This window comes from Pan paniscus, chromosome 9 (assembly GCF_029289425.2).
Source record: "Pan paniscus chromosome 9, NHGRI_mPanPan1-v2.0_pri, whole genome shotgun sequence".
Classification (NCBI taxonomy): Eukaryota; Metazoa; Chordata; class Mammalia; order Primates; family Hominidae; genus Pan; species Pan paniscus.
This window is the reverse complement of record NC_073258.2, coordinates 108352410-108367265: the sequence shown is the minus strand read 5'-3', so window position 1 is coordinate 108367265 and position 14856 is coordinate 108352410. Positions and strand designations below refer to the sequence as shown.

The 14856-nt window shown below is 39.4% G+C and overlaps 1 protein-coding gene across 4 annotated transcripts in view; it reads right to left on the bottom strand.

Annotated features, from left to right (window-relative positions):
- The window catches only part of ELMOD1 (ELMO domain containing 1), a 75842-nt gene that overhangs the window by 48197 nt on the left and 12789 nt on the right, over window positions 1-14856 (bottom strand). For all 4 annotated transcript variants that reach the window (XM_034933622.3, XM_034933624.3, XM_034933623.3 and 1 more), the window contains one exon: window positions 549-650. In XM_034933622.3, coding sequence (XP_034789513.1) covers window positions 549-565 — 17 coding nt within the window. In that variant the 5' untranslated portion in view covers window positions 566-650. The remainder of the gene's footprint in view (window positions 1-548; window positions 651-14856) is intronic.

The following is a 14856-nucleotide window of genomic DNA, read 5'->3' as shown; positions in this document are numbered from 1 at the left end:
CATACTCTGTCCAGCACAATCTTCAGGGAACCAACAATTGATACAAATTTCAGAGACATCACTGAGGTAAGAAGAGCAGAAGCTTAGAACATATAGTTTGACCGCCCACAAAAATTTAAAATGCCCATATGGATTGGCCAGCCAACCAAAATCTAAATTAAAGGATATTTAAAAGGATACTTATTTCCAGAAAATGATTTTACACAAATTGTATTAAGTGATTCATTGACAGCTATTTCCTTAAACCTTTCAGGCCAGCGGTGTACCACTGTGCAGAGACACATGGCACCAGGGCTGTCTAAAGTGCCATGCTTTTGTGCCCACACTCTCTCGCCATCTACAAGTGCTCTGTCTTATCATCAGCACGCATATAGAGTTAGCAGAGGAATCTCATGGCCAAGTTATTCTTAGCAAAAATGCAGTGCTATTTCACAGAATCTTAGAAGACCTGGTCACAGGATCACAAACAATGACTGGTAATATTACCCTAACCAGTGAGGAGGTTTCTCCACTGCAGAGGGCTCAGCCAGGGAACCGTAAACACATACCTCAGGAAGTGCTTCATGGTGCCCGTGTTGACTGTCCAGATGCTATATGAACTGTCCTCAAGTAATTGCTTCCAAATTTGCCTTTGTCAAAGTAAGTGTCAACTGTGGGAAGAAATTAGATATTAGGTATATTTACTAATAAGGCTGGAAGCTGCAAACCAAAAATTTCTGCTTACTGAGGCAAGCAGTTAACATGCCAGCCACCCAGAACATTATCAACAGAACTGCCCACAGAGCAATGCAATTCAATGGATAGAGGTTACAGGTATAGACTTTATAATTATATTAATACAATTAGCCTTTCATTTTAAGTCACTTGCTGGAGAAATTATGAATTTCATGAGCAATCTCTTCAATATCAATCTTTTCCTTTATTTTGGGTATTGTTCCTATCTTTAGGAATAGTGTTCATAAGAAAAATAAAAATGAAGAACAATAAAATTAACCAACTGGATTTCCAGATATCCAATAGTCTAGTATCTGGCGGCCCCAACTTTGTAGAAGTACAACTCAAAAATAACTGGAACCAACTAACTTCAAGATAAAAGACAACTGTTAAAGAGCTCAAGCTCAAGAATCACTTAAAGCGCAAGATACTACGAAGAAATGAATGATGCCCCAGGCCCCATTGTCTTTTGGCACTGTGAACAGAGCAGTGAGATTTGATATTTGCATGGCACTTTTTGGTTTATGATTTGCTTTCACAAAGTGTACATCAGGTTATCAGCCTTCTTCCTTTTGATAAGGAAGACACTAGGAGCAGCCTGCAAAGCAGCAAGTTAGGATGAGAGGGGATAAAACAGACTATAGAAGAGAGAGTGTCTGCAAGTGGAGAGAAGTTATCTCATGAGAAAAGAGAGAAATGGAACATCCACTGCAGCAGAAATGCAAGGAAACGAATATACATTCGAAAAAGAGCTGCGGGCAGAGACACATTGCCAACTAGAACAGCCCAGAGTGTGGGAACCCATACTCAGCTCGAATAAAAGCCAGTCTCTTATTTAACACGTTTATTTCTGTAAATATTCCATACATGCTTGAAAAAACTGTCTATACACCAATTTAAGACTGTGGTTGCTTTTGGGAAGAGAGGTGGGGTTTAGGATTGGAAGGAGAAAAATGATCTTCTCAACTTTGTGTGTTTTATTTCTTAAAATATATCTGAGGCAAAATAAAAGGAAAAATAACGTTTATTCATTTTGAGTGGTGGGAACATATATTATCCTTTGTACTTTTGTGTTTTTTCTAAATGAATCCAAATTTTAATTTAATTTGGTTAGTTCCCACCCAACACTCAGATCATAATTTCTAATACATTCAACAATAAAAGCATCTAGGGGACCCTGGGAAATGGTTGATTCTAAAGCTGGGTCAGGGCAAGGTGAACCTGAAGCATATTGCAGCACAAGAAAGTCAAGAAGTGCTCAAGGTAAACAAAATAGGCGTGTGTCAAATAAACACAACAATCAACTGAAAGAACTCCCAATGGTCAAATAATTGACGTAGCCACTCTGCCCTCAAGTAGGTGAAGCAGGCCAGGCACCCTGGCTCACGCCTGTAATCCCAGCACTTTGGGAAACCGAGGCAGGCAGATCACTTGAGGTCAGGCGTTCAAGACCAGCATGGCCAACGTGAAAAAACCTCATCTCTACTAAAAATACAGAAATTGGCTGGGTGTGGTAGTGCGTGCCTATAGTCCCAGTTACTCAGGAGGCTGAGGCAGGAGAGTCACTTGAACCGGGAGGTGGAGGTTACAGTGACCCGAGAATGCGCCACTGCACTCCAGCCTGGGTGAAGGAGTGAGACTCTGTCTCAAAAACAAACCAAAAAACCTCCCTATCCCTTAAATATAAACTGGACATATGACTTTCTGAGTACAGTGTGGAAAGGGGAAAAAAGAATAACTACAGTAGGGCCGGGCACAGTGGCTCACACCTGTAATCTCAGCACTTTGGAAGGTGGCAGGCAAATCACTTGAGGCCAGCAGTTTGAGACCAGCCTGGCCAACATGGCAAAACCCCATCTCTACTAAAAATACAAAAATTAGCCAGGTGTGGTGGTGGGCACCTGTAATCCCAGCTACTTGGGAGGCTGAGGCAGGAGAATTGCTTGAACCTGGGAGGCAGAGGTTGCAGTGAGGCAAGATGGCACCACTGCACTCCAGCCTGGGCAACAAAGTGAAACTCTGTCTCAAAAAAAAAAAAAAAAAAAGGAAAAACCTGACAAACACTGCCTCAGCCAGGTGATCAAGGCTAAGATCACCAGTGATAAGTCATGTTGATAGCATGTAACCTTGACCTGATATGATGAAAATGGCACTTTACCCCCCCAAACATATAACCCCAGTCTAATCATGAGAACATTCGACAAACCCCAATTCAAGTGCATGCCACAAAATATCTAGTCAGTACCCCTCAAAACTCTGAAAAGCTTAAAAAACAAGGAAAGTCTAAGAAACTATCACAGCCAAGAGGTACAAGCCAAAGGAGCTATGACTATTACACGTAATGTGTTATCCTAATTGGATCCTGGAATAGAAAAAAGGACATTAGGTAAAAACTAAGAAAAACTGAATGAAGCAAGGACTTTAGTTAATAATAAGGTATCAGTATTGGTCCATTAGTTGTGACAAATGTATAATATTAACGTAAGATGCTGACAACAGGCTGGGTGTGGTGGCTCACGCCTGTAATCCCAGCACTTTGGGAGGCCGAGGTGGGTGGATCATGAGGTGAGAAGATCGAGACCATCCTGGCCAACATGGTGAAACCCCATCTCTACTAAAAATACAAAATTAGCTGGGTGTGGCAGCGCGTGCCTGTAATCCCAGCTACTCGGGAGGCTGAGGCAGGAGAATCACTTGAACCTGGGAGGCAGAGGTTGCAGTGAGCCGAGATCACGCCACTGCACTCCAGCCTGGCGACAGAGTGAGACTACGTCTCAAAAAAAAAAAAAAAGATGCTGACAACAGGGGAAAGTATAAGGGAACCCTCTGTACTATCTTTGTAGCTTTTCTGTAAATCTAAAACTGTTTTCAAAATAGTTTATAAAATATGTTAATGCCTGCTACGCTCTAGACATAGTGAGGCACTAGGGATACTATAGGGTAAACAAAAGGGGCATAGCTCTACCCTGTAGATGCAACAGTCTTTGGGGAGGAGAGGAGAGAAGATGATACAGAGAAACAAACAGGGACTTAAATACAGTATTACAAGTGGAAATAGGTGCTGTGGCAGTGAGTAGGAGAGATGCTTAGCCTAGATGTAGGGGTTGGGGGTTCTCCAGATAGCACATGCAAAGCCCTACAGGCAAAAGAATGCAGAATATGTATAAGAGATAAAGTTCCAATATGACTTAGTGTGGTGCTCAGTGAGAGGGATGGGAAAAATAGTGATGGCAAGATAAGGAAAAGCAAGTAAGGGTCAGATCAAGCAGGCTTAGTAAGTAATGTTGAAGTTTGAACCTCATCTGAAGAGCAATAAGGAGCTATTGAAAGCTTTCAAGCTGAGATGTGACATGATCAGATCTCTAGTTTAAAAAATATACTCTGGGCCGGGCATGGTGGCTCATGCCTGTAATCCCAGCACTTTGGGAGGCCGAGGTGGGTGGATCACGAGGTCAGGAGATTGAGACCATCCTGGCCAACATGGTGAAACCCTGTCTGTACTAAAAATACAAAAATTAGCCGGGTGTGGTGGTGTGTGCCTGTAGCCCCAGCTACTCAGGAGGCTGAGGCGGGAGAATTGCTTGAACCTGGGAGGTGGAAGTTGCAGTGAGCCGAGATTGCAGCATTGCACTCCAGCCTGGGCAACAGAGACTCCGTCTCAAAACAAAACAAAACAAAATACTCTGATTGTAATATGAAGAATAAATTGTAATATGAGGAATAAATCCTATACCTAAAATTATAGGTATAGGATACCATCTACAGACTTGTTGCAATAACCCAGGCAAAGATATTAATGGCAGGATAAGGCAATGGACAGACAGAGGTGTGAAAGATATGAGAGATAGTTAGAAGGTAGATTCAATAGGACCTTTGTTAATTGATTGACTGCGGCAGTGGTTGGCAAAGGAAAAGGGGGAGTTGAACATTATGTCCATGTTTGTGGCCAGCAACTGGATAGACAGAGGAATTATTCATTAAGATATGATATTTTGGAGAAGGATATTTGGGGATCTGGGTATAAAAAGGTCTTTGGAACATTTTTAGTTTTCAGGACCAAGTGGTAAAGATTCATGGATCTGAAGGTCAGGAAGACAACACAGGTTGGAAACAAAGATTTGGGCTTCCTCAGCATGTAGATGGTAATTAAAACCATAGTTCAGAAGGAATTACTAAATAAGTAGCATATATGACACTTGTTCATAACAAAAGCTCTTTGTCATTAGGATACGATTGAAAAAGAACTCTCATGCAACTAAGGTAGTAAAGAATGGATTGCATTTTAGAAACAGTTTATCTAAATTTTTAAGAATTCTGTACTGTTAAGTGGTTTGATTTCAGTTAAATATAAAATTGGCTTACCTAAAAAAAAATTTATTTCATAATGATGTGAGATAAGTGAAATAATACTTTAACTCCCCGTTCTTTACATAATAGTTCTTGAATTTATCCCTTGTAAAAACTTCTTGAATGTTTATGTGTCCAATATTGTGCTGAGTAACGCAGCATAGTTTAATACAGTAAAAGAGCCTTCCTATTAAGAGAAAATTTGGCAGATATGGCAGGGAGTGTGCATGGTGGTTGAGAGCACAAGTTTTGGAGACAAAGTTCTTGTCTAGGATCTACCACTAGCCAAGTGGCAGCTTTAGACAAGTTGCTTGCCCTCTCTAGGATTAAATGGGGTAAGTAATTAAATTAGCTTGTAGGATTGTTCTAAGGATTAAAAGAACCAAAGCATGTAAAGCACTCAGCATAGTTACAGGTATTTAATATACATTCAGTGAGTAGTATTTATTATTAATATTATTATTTTGTCATTCTTATTATGTTCTCCTCTAAAGTAAAAGATCATTTTGTCAAGTGAAGAATCACTTAGGAGACTGTTAAAATAAATTCTCGCAAGTTGGTGTGACCTGAACTGGGATGATGACTGTGGGGAGGGAGAGAATTGAACAGAAGTAAAAAATATTTAGAAGGTAGAATCAACTGGACTTGCTGATTGAATGGGAAAAGTGAAGGGAAGGAAAATAACTATTAGTTCTAATTGTCTGTCCCCCAAACAGGAAACAAAGATAACAATTAGATCTCATTATCTGTCCCCCAAACAGGAAACACCAAAAATGGCTTTGGGTGGCAGAAGAAGCCTGTGCAAATGCTATTTAACTCATTATTCACAGAATATTCATTAAATAACTATGCTAAATGCTTTATATAGAAAACGAAAAATTACTGTTTATTTTTAAAGTCAAGTAGCTTTGTTTTAAAGGAGACCCACTTGTTAATGTTCTATTTGCTGTTAATTAGACAATCTGTGTTTAGCAAATCATAGCTGTGTGTGTGATGTTCTGAGCCACTATTGATAAGAAATGCCCTTTGAATTATTTTTCCATGAGTGGTACTGAGCTCATCTATTTCATTCTACTAAGCCTCCGCTATAGCCAAACCAGCATTTCCCAAGTGGTTCAGCAGGACCTAAGCATGGGGAGAATTTTTTCAAGATAATTTCAACTTTTATTTTAAATTCAGGGAGTATATTTGCAGGTTTGTTATATGCGTATGTTGCGTGATGCTGAGGTTTAGGTACAATCGATCCTGTCACCCAGGTAGTGAGCATAGTATCCAATAGTTAGTTTTTCAACCTTTGCTCCACTCCTCCCTCCCAACTCTAGTAGTCACCAGTGTCTATTGTTGCCATCTTTATGTCCATAAGTACCCAATGTTTAGCTCCCACCTATAAGTGAGAACATCTGGTATTTTGTTTTCCGTGTTAATTTTCTTAGGATAATGGCATCCAGCTGTATCCACGTTGCTTCAAAGGACATGATTTTATTCCATTTTATGGCTATGTAGTATTCTATGGTATATACATAACACATATTCTTTATCCAGTTCACTGTTAATGGGCACCTTGGTTGATCCCATGTCTTGTTATTGTGAACATATGCTGTGATGAACATATGCATTTGTCTTTTTGTCGAATGATTTATTTTCTTTTGGATATATATCCAACAATGGGATTGCTGGGTCAAATGGTGGATCGTCTTAACGTCTTTGAGATATTGCCAAACTGCTTTCCATAGTGGCTGAACTAATTTACATTCCCACCAGCAGTGTATAACATTCCCTTTTCTCCCAGCCTTGCCAGCATCTGCTGTTTTTGGACTTCTTAATAATGGCCATTCTTGCTAATGTGAGATGGTATCTCACTGTGGTTTTGATTTGCATTTTCTTCATGTTTGTTGGCTGCTTGTATGTCTTCTATTGAGAAGTGTCTGTTCGTGTCTTTTGCCCACTTTTTTTTTTTTTTTTTTTGAGATGGAGTCTCGCTCTGTTGCCCAAGATGGAGTGCAGTGGCTTGATCTAGGCTCACTGCAAGCTCCACCTCCCAGGTTCACGCCATTCTCCTGCTTCAGCCTCCAGAGTAGCTGGGACTACAGGCACCTGCCACCACGACCGGCTAATTTTTTTTTAATATTTTTAGTAGAGATGAGGTTTCACCGTGTTAGCCGGGATGGTCTCGATCTCCTGAGTTTGTGATCCGCCCACCTCGGCCTCCCAAAGTGCTGGGAATACAGACATGAGCCACCACACCCAGCCTTGGCCACTTTTTAATGAGGTGATTTGTTTTATGATGTTGAATTGTTCAAGTTCCTTATAGATTCTGGTTTTAGATCCTTGCAAATGCATAGTTTGTGACTATTTTCTCCCATTCTGTCTGTTGTCTGTTTACTTTGTCAATAATTTCTTTTGCCATGCAGAAGTTCTTTAGTTTAATTAAGCCTGGTTTTAGACCCTTGTCAGATGCATAGTTTGTGAATATTTTCTCCCATTCTGTCAGTTGTCTGTTTACTCTGTTGATAGTTTCTTTTGCTGTGTAGAAGCTCTTTAATTAAGTCCCACATATCAATTTTTTGTTTTTTGTTGCAATTGCTTTTGAAGACTTAGTCATAAATTCTTTCCCAAGGCTGATATCCAGAATGGTGTTCCCTAGGTTTTCTTTTTTTGGTTTTTTTTTTTTTTTTTTTTGGATTCTTATAGTTTGAGGTTTTACATTTAAATCTTTAATCCATCTTGAGTTAATTTTTGTAGATAGTGATAGGTTGGGTTCCAATTCCATTCTTCTGCATATGGCTAGCATGCTATCCCAGCATCATTTATGGAATACGGAGCCCTTTCAGGATAGGAAGAATTTAAGTTCACTCTTCTTCTGCATAGCATTCTAACAATGAGGCAGCCATGATACACTTCTCCTGTATTTTTACACATCAGCCTATTGACTTCAATATGGTTACATGTAAGCCTGGTTTATACCTGTTTCATTAATTGAAAAATACAGATATTTACTTTTTTTTTTTTTTTTTTTTTAGATAGGATCTCACCCTGTCACCCAGGCTGGAGTGCAGTGGCACAATCTTGGCTCACTGCAACCTCCGCCTCCCGGTTTCAAGCAATTCTGTGTCTCAGCCTCCCGAGTAGCTCAGATTACAGGCATACACCACCACACACAGCTAATTTTTGTATTTTTAGTACAGACGGGGTTTTGACATGTTGGCCAGGCTGGTCTCGAACTCCCGGCCTCAAGTGATCTGCCCACCTTGGCCTCCCAAAGTACTGTGATCACTTTACCACCAGGCCTGGCCCAGATATTGACGTTTTATTTGTTTAATTCAGCTTTACTCAGTTATTAGTTACATATAGAAAAATTCACCCTTTTTGTTCATACATAAACTTTAATGCCACCTGCTTCACAAAAATCAAGATGAACATAAAAATCATTCTCTGTGCTGAACCTTCCCAAAGACTTCCTCTCTAGAGGTGTTTTTCAAGGGGGACATTAGAATTACCTGCTCTGTGTTACTAATAAATCGCTAATATTGTTCCAAAATTATCTGTTTCATGTCTCCTTCTGCTCTGGACTGTATGCTTTTCTAGGACACCCATGGACGGGTACAATGCCTGACACACTGCTTGCTTAATATATACTTGTCAAAATGAACTTTGTACTTTTTTAGAAAAGTACTTTTTTACCAGCATTACTCAATCACAGTACTAATAAAACAAACTGCAAATCTCCCAATTGGAAGAAAACAAATCTGTAGATTTTTAACTAAAATAAAGAATATGATTATAATCCTGGGTGTACTAACCTGTTCCCCTGATTTGTAGTAATTTTTCTCAATGTATACAGGGACATTGGCCTGAACTCATCCAAAGGGAAGGATCAAATGATTGTGCTTGTCATATCAAACGCCCCTAGAGATCAGTTGATACTTCAGTGCTAAGCTATGAGGTTATCTGCCTCTTGTCTTTTTTTTCTTTTCCAGCTGAGAGAAAAGGGGCAGTAATGAGTGTGGTCTGCTACTTCTGAAAACTCATCCTCTCGCCTGGCATCAAGAAACCAGCCTTGCTTCCTTTGAGCAAGAAGCCCCCTGAGGCTCTTTGTAAAGTGCTACGGGGTAACCCTAACTCTTAGAAGTCGATCTCTCTATTAAGCACCCCAGGGAATGAATTAGAGACTCAACTAGAAGGGACGGAACTCCTTTCTTTAAAATCTTGAAATCCCTAGATGAGACAAAGAAAGCTACTTTCTGTGTAGCTCTTCACATTCCAAGTTTATCCCCTGTAACAACCAAAAGGCTAGTGGACTCATACTGTTTATACATAAATAAAAGGTAATCTACAAAGTAAATACTATTTTTATAATCTTCCTAATTTGAGATTACCCCAGTTTAATAAAAAGTTGTAGAGAGCACATTTATAAACAAAATTTTATTTTAAAAGTTAACTCTTAGCTTAAAGTTTTATAAAATTAATGATAATAGCAAATATTCACAAAGTACTTATTATGTGCCAGGCAATATGCTATAAGCTTTACTTGTATTAACTCACTTAATCTTAACTGTCATCTTATGAAGTGAACAATAACAATTATCTCCATTTTGCAGCTGAGGAAATTGAAACACAGAGAGGGTAAGGAACCTTCCAAGGTCACACAGCTAGGATGTGGCGGAGATTCAAACCCTTTCAGCTTGGCTACCGAGGTAGTGCTATTAATCACTTTCCTGTGCTCCCTCTGGAAATCAAAGGTAAACTTCTGGATTGACATGAGAATAAAGAGAATACACAGTATATTCATTTCAAACTAAACTGCAAAGCTAGGGATAATCAAAGCCAGGATGTACATACACATCTGAGTAACAGTGTTCCTCTGGGAGCTACCTGGAGGACTCCCATATAAAAACAGTTACCCTGCCACTGAAAAATAACCTCTCTCCTTTCCTGAAGCAAATATATTACAGATCTAGAAGTTTCTAAATCAGAAAATTTTATGGGAAGAAATTATACAATGGAGCGAAAATACATGAGTTTTATATTATTCTTTACTGAGGCTTCATTTCCAAGGCAATAAAAACTGTTGGCAGTATAATTCTGAAATAACTAAAAGTAAAAATATCCCCCACCCAAAATGTAAATCAAGGCTTTCTAAACCTTGGGCTTAGAAAATCCAGTGAAATTCAAGCTTCCGGTCCACACTGTAATTTATGTGGTGATTTCAGTCTCCAGTCTTCAGCTTTTTTCTTCATTTCAGTCTATCTCTGCATGCTTAAGTCTTCGTAATACATCACACCTTTCCCTTTACAGGTGAAAATTTTTTTTTTAACGATACATAAAATATATCTAGTGGCTGGTAAAATATTTCAAATCACCTAGGAGATATATACTAACTTGAGTGAGTTCTTGAATTTACTGGAAAGCAGAAGAAGTTCCATGGTCCTTTAGGTTTCCCTAATTGCTTCTTCTTGTTTTCTTTTCATGCCATAACACCAGTAGGAGAAAAAAATCAATCACAAGGGTCACCCTCAAAACACAATTACCGTAATTAGTAATAACTAGAATATGAAAACATGTTCCATGTTCCACTCTCCTAGATTTAGATAAAAAACAGAAAGTTTAGGCAAAGTTTTTTTTTCTTTGTTTTTGTTTTTGTTTTTTTTTTAGCACTAATGAAAAACAAAACAAAACAAACAAAAAAATTCCATTTAACGATAAGGTTGTGGGGGAGCCGGGAGTTCACACACAATTTGACTTTGCCAATGATACATTCAAGATCAGTAATATCTAAATTATTTGCCACTGATTAATTTCCTCAGCTTGGGCTATTCTCATTTCAGGTGAAAGAAGAAAGAAAACAATGACATGTAGAATCACAGCCTCATAAATAATAATGTTTGTAGTTTTCTCTCCTAAAAATAAGATTGATCCAAAGCTGATCTGGGTATCAGAAGGAAGCCTGTAGCGAGTTTGGTTCAATACCATTTGTCCTATATCTTTTTTGTTTGTTTGTTTGTTTTAGACAGGGTCTCACTCTGGCGCCCAGGCTGGAGTGCAGTGGTGCAATCACGGCTCACTGTGGCCTGGACCCCCAGGCTCAAGCGATCCTCCCACTTCAGGTTCCCAAGTAGCTGGGACTACAAGTGCATGCCACCATGCCTGGCTATTTTTTGTATTTTTTTGTAGAAACAGGGGTCTCACAATGTTGCCCAGGCTGGTCTTGAACTCCTGAGCTAAAGTGATCCGCCTGCCTCAGCCTCCCAAAGTGCTGGAATTACAGGCATGAGCCACTGCACCTGGCCTGCCCTATTTCTTTATTATATTGTGTCACTTTAAAGCTTTTCTAAAAGTAATTGAGAAAGTTTCAATGACAATTAAAAACTACTAGTAAATTCTCTTTAATCTATGTGAAAAATTTTAGTTTCTCTCTTGAATGGTCTGACAGTATGTACATGTGGCCCTTCTAGAGTCTGATGAAATCAAAATAGTGACATCCCTCAATCAGCCCATCAAGTGGAGATTTTGGAATCAAACAGAAACAGATACAGGCTTCTCTTTTTCCACCCCTTCTTCAGTGATGGCTATTGTCTGGGTGAGGTAAAATGGAGGAGAAAGGACGCTATTCTGTATTTATATGATTTTTAATTGACAAATCATAATTGTATCACACTATGATTAGTATGTATGTATATGGAAAGTGGAGAGATTAAATCAAGCTAATTAACATATCTATCATCTCATTACATTTTTTGTGGTGAGACACTTGAAATTTACTCTCTTTGTTAAAAAGGCAACTGAAAAAGTGGAAAAAGGCCAAAACTAACAGGTAACTGAAACCGATGTAGGGTTTTTTTTTTGAGACAGAGTCTTGCTTTATCACCCAGGCTGGAGTGCAGCAGTGCAATCTCCGCCTCCTGGGTTCAAGCAATTTTCCTGCCTCAGCCTCCCGAGTAGCTGGGATTACAGGCGCATGCCACCACACCCGGCTAATTTTTGTATTTTTAGTAGAGATGTGGTTTCACCATGTTGGCCAGGCTGGTCTTGAACTCCTGACCTCAAGCGATCCACCCGCTTTGGCCTCCCAAAATGCTGGGATTACAGGCATGAGCCACCACGCTCTGCCGCCAATGTAGTTTTAAGATGTAATTAATTCCTGTCACAGCTCCCATTAATTCTTTATTATGTTCTGCACATATGCATGTCTGTGGATGGTTTTCAAGAAATCAGAAAAAGTTCTCCAAAATAAGCCTGCCCTCCTAGCAGAAGCACGTCTCTGAGGGAACATCAGGCAAGAGCACAGATGGTTTGTAGATGAGTAGATGGTAAGCCACCTGCCATGTGAGGAGCTGGGTTCCCGCTGAGCCAACCCACAAACACAAGGGGTCAGTCTTCTGAAATCAGATGGGCCAAGTATCAGATTCACTTAGGTTTGAATTAGCAAATTGAGATAATGGCTAAGTTTGCATCCTGCTTCATATGTCGTTAGAGCCTAAGAAGCACTATGCCTATGCAAGGAAGACCTAGGCAGGTGAGGGGCTCATGGATTTCAAAGGATATAATTCAGTAAGACTCTACTACATGAAACAAAATGAGAGAGGAGAGAAGGAATGGGCAAGGAAAGGAAGAGAAGGAAAGAAAAGAAAAATAAAATTTTCTAAGGTTATTTTTGAGCATTTGAAGCATGAATAAAATGCAATTTTTGACTTTATACAGCTATGCACATGAGGAGAGAAAGAAGCGACATGAAAAATTACCATCACATACAAATGAAAAATCTTTCAAATTATCCATTTACATTTCACACAGGCTATGCTGCATCTCATATTAGAGGTACAATGCTTGTGCATAAAGATCTCCCTGAGGCCACATTCCAGAATTTTCCTTTCCTCTCCCAGTGACTAGCCTGAAAAACACTGCTGACACTCATTAAAATGACAACAAAGAAGGTTTTTTCCCCTCATGAATAAAACACTCATCCAGAGTTAATTTTTATGATTTATAGCAAGGGAGGTCCATCCCAGCCACAGAATTCAGGGCTGCCTGCAAATGTATTTATGATCTGTTTCAAAGTCAGTGTCTTTCTGAATTTCACTGCGGTTGCCTACATCTTACGCACTGTTTTCATGGAGGCAGCAAAATGGGAGGATGCAGGATTGATGAAATTCATCTCTCAAGGCAGGGCGCCCTGGCTTATGCCCATAATCCCAGCACTTTTGAAGGCTGAGGTGGGTGGATCACTTGAGGTCAGGAGTTCAAGACCAGCCTGGGCAACATGGTGAAAACCCATCTCTACTAAAAGTACAAAAACTTAGCCAGGCATGGTGGCATGCGCCTGTAGTCCCAGCTACTAGGGAGGCTGAGTTGGGAGAATCACCTGAGCCCAGTATGTCAAGGCTGCAGCGGGTCAAGATCGCACCACTGCACTCCAGCCTGGGACACTGGAGGGAGCTCCTGTCTCAAAAAGAAAAAAAAAAAAAGAAAGAAAATTCATCTCTCAGCTACAAAAGAATAAGGAGATTTTAAAATACATATATTTATCTGTTTTGCCCCAAAAATCGTCTGAATTTTGTAAATTCTCAATGTTATATTTTAATTTAAATTTCACAATAAAACCATGATAAAATAATAAACTTATGTTTGCATAAAAATTAAATGGACATAATTTTGCCAATATAATCTGATGCTTTTGGCAAAATGTTTGCTTTTATACAATCAGAACATAGTGAAAACATTTATCTAGAAACATCTGACAGGAAAGTTCAGGCAAATTGGGGCATTTCCAGCAGCTTGGAGGCAAGCAGGGTACTCTGCTCTTAAGGCAATGCTAACCCTGACTGTGCAGAAGAGGTAATAGCATTCATTTAAAGGAATTCGACCATTTAGACTGGGCGTCTGCAACAATTCATAAGGTAAAGCAAAAGAGTAGTTTTTAACACACTTTAGAGCTATAATTATGCATGGCTTGACAGATGTTTGCTGAGTGAATATTATTTTATTCTTTTCAATGGTATTTCATCAGTGCCATCAATGGTAGAATTCACCATTATTTTATGTGCCCTTAAGGAAAAACAAAATGCTGCCAATTAAACTACAATGCATCTAATTTTAGTGATGTGGGGGAAAAAAGTATCTTAGAATCAATGAAACATAGTAAGACTGAAGCCTACTTACTTCCAAATTCCGGGCTGTGATGCTTCTGCATAAGAATTTATCGGTTGGTGACAATGAGTACTAATGACCTGCAGCAAATCACACTATAGGACTCTCATTTCCTCACTCTGACATTTTTATTCAAGTTAAGCCAGGTTAAGTAATTCCAGAATATGTTATATGTTGTTGATAGAGCAACTCATATCCTTCTTAGCCTCACTGAAGAGCCTCCCAACGCTCTTACTCCACAGTCTCTGAGCCCTGGTTCCCTTGCCCTATCACAGTCCCTCCAGTGTATGTATCCATACATACACTGTAAGATAACTTTCTTTTAACACAAAGAAAACACGAAGACAGCTCAGATCATAAACATGTCTGGAGTGATTAGCACTTCTTACCTCGACACAAAGGGTGGGTGAGTAAGTACATGCTTGGTTGAAGGCAGCGTATGCTCTACTCCAAGCTCCATTTTCCTGTCCTGTCTCATTCAGCTTCTAATACATGCAAAGCTGCTTCTTAAAAGGCCCTTTTTGTGGCTTCTGTGATCTCATGTTCTCCTGGTTTTCCAGCTATCTCACAATCATCACTGCTGATGTATTTAACACTGTTTTGTTTTTTTTAATCTTTAATTCCTTTTTTTTTTTTTTAGACAAGGTCTAG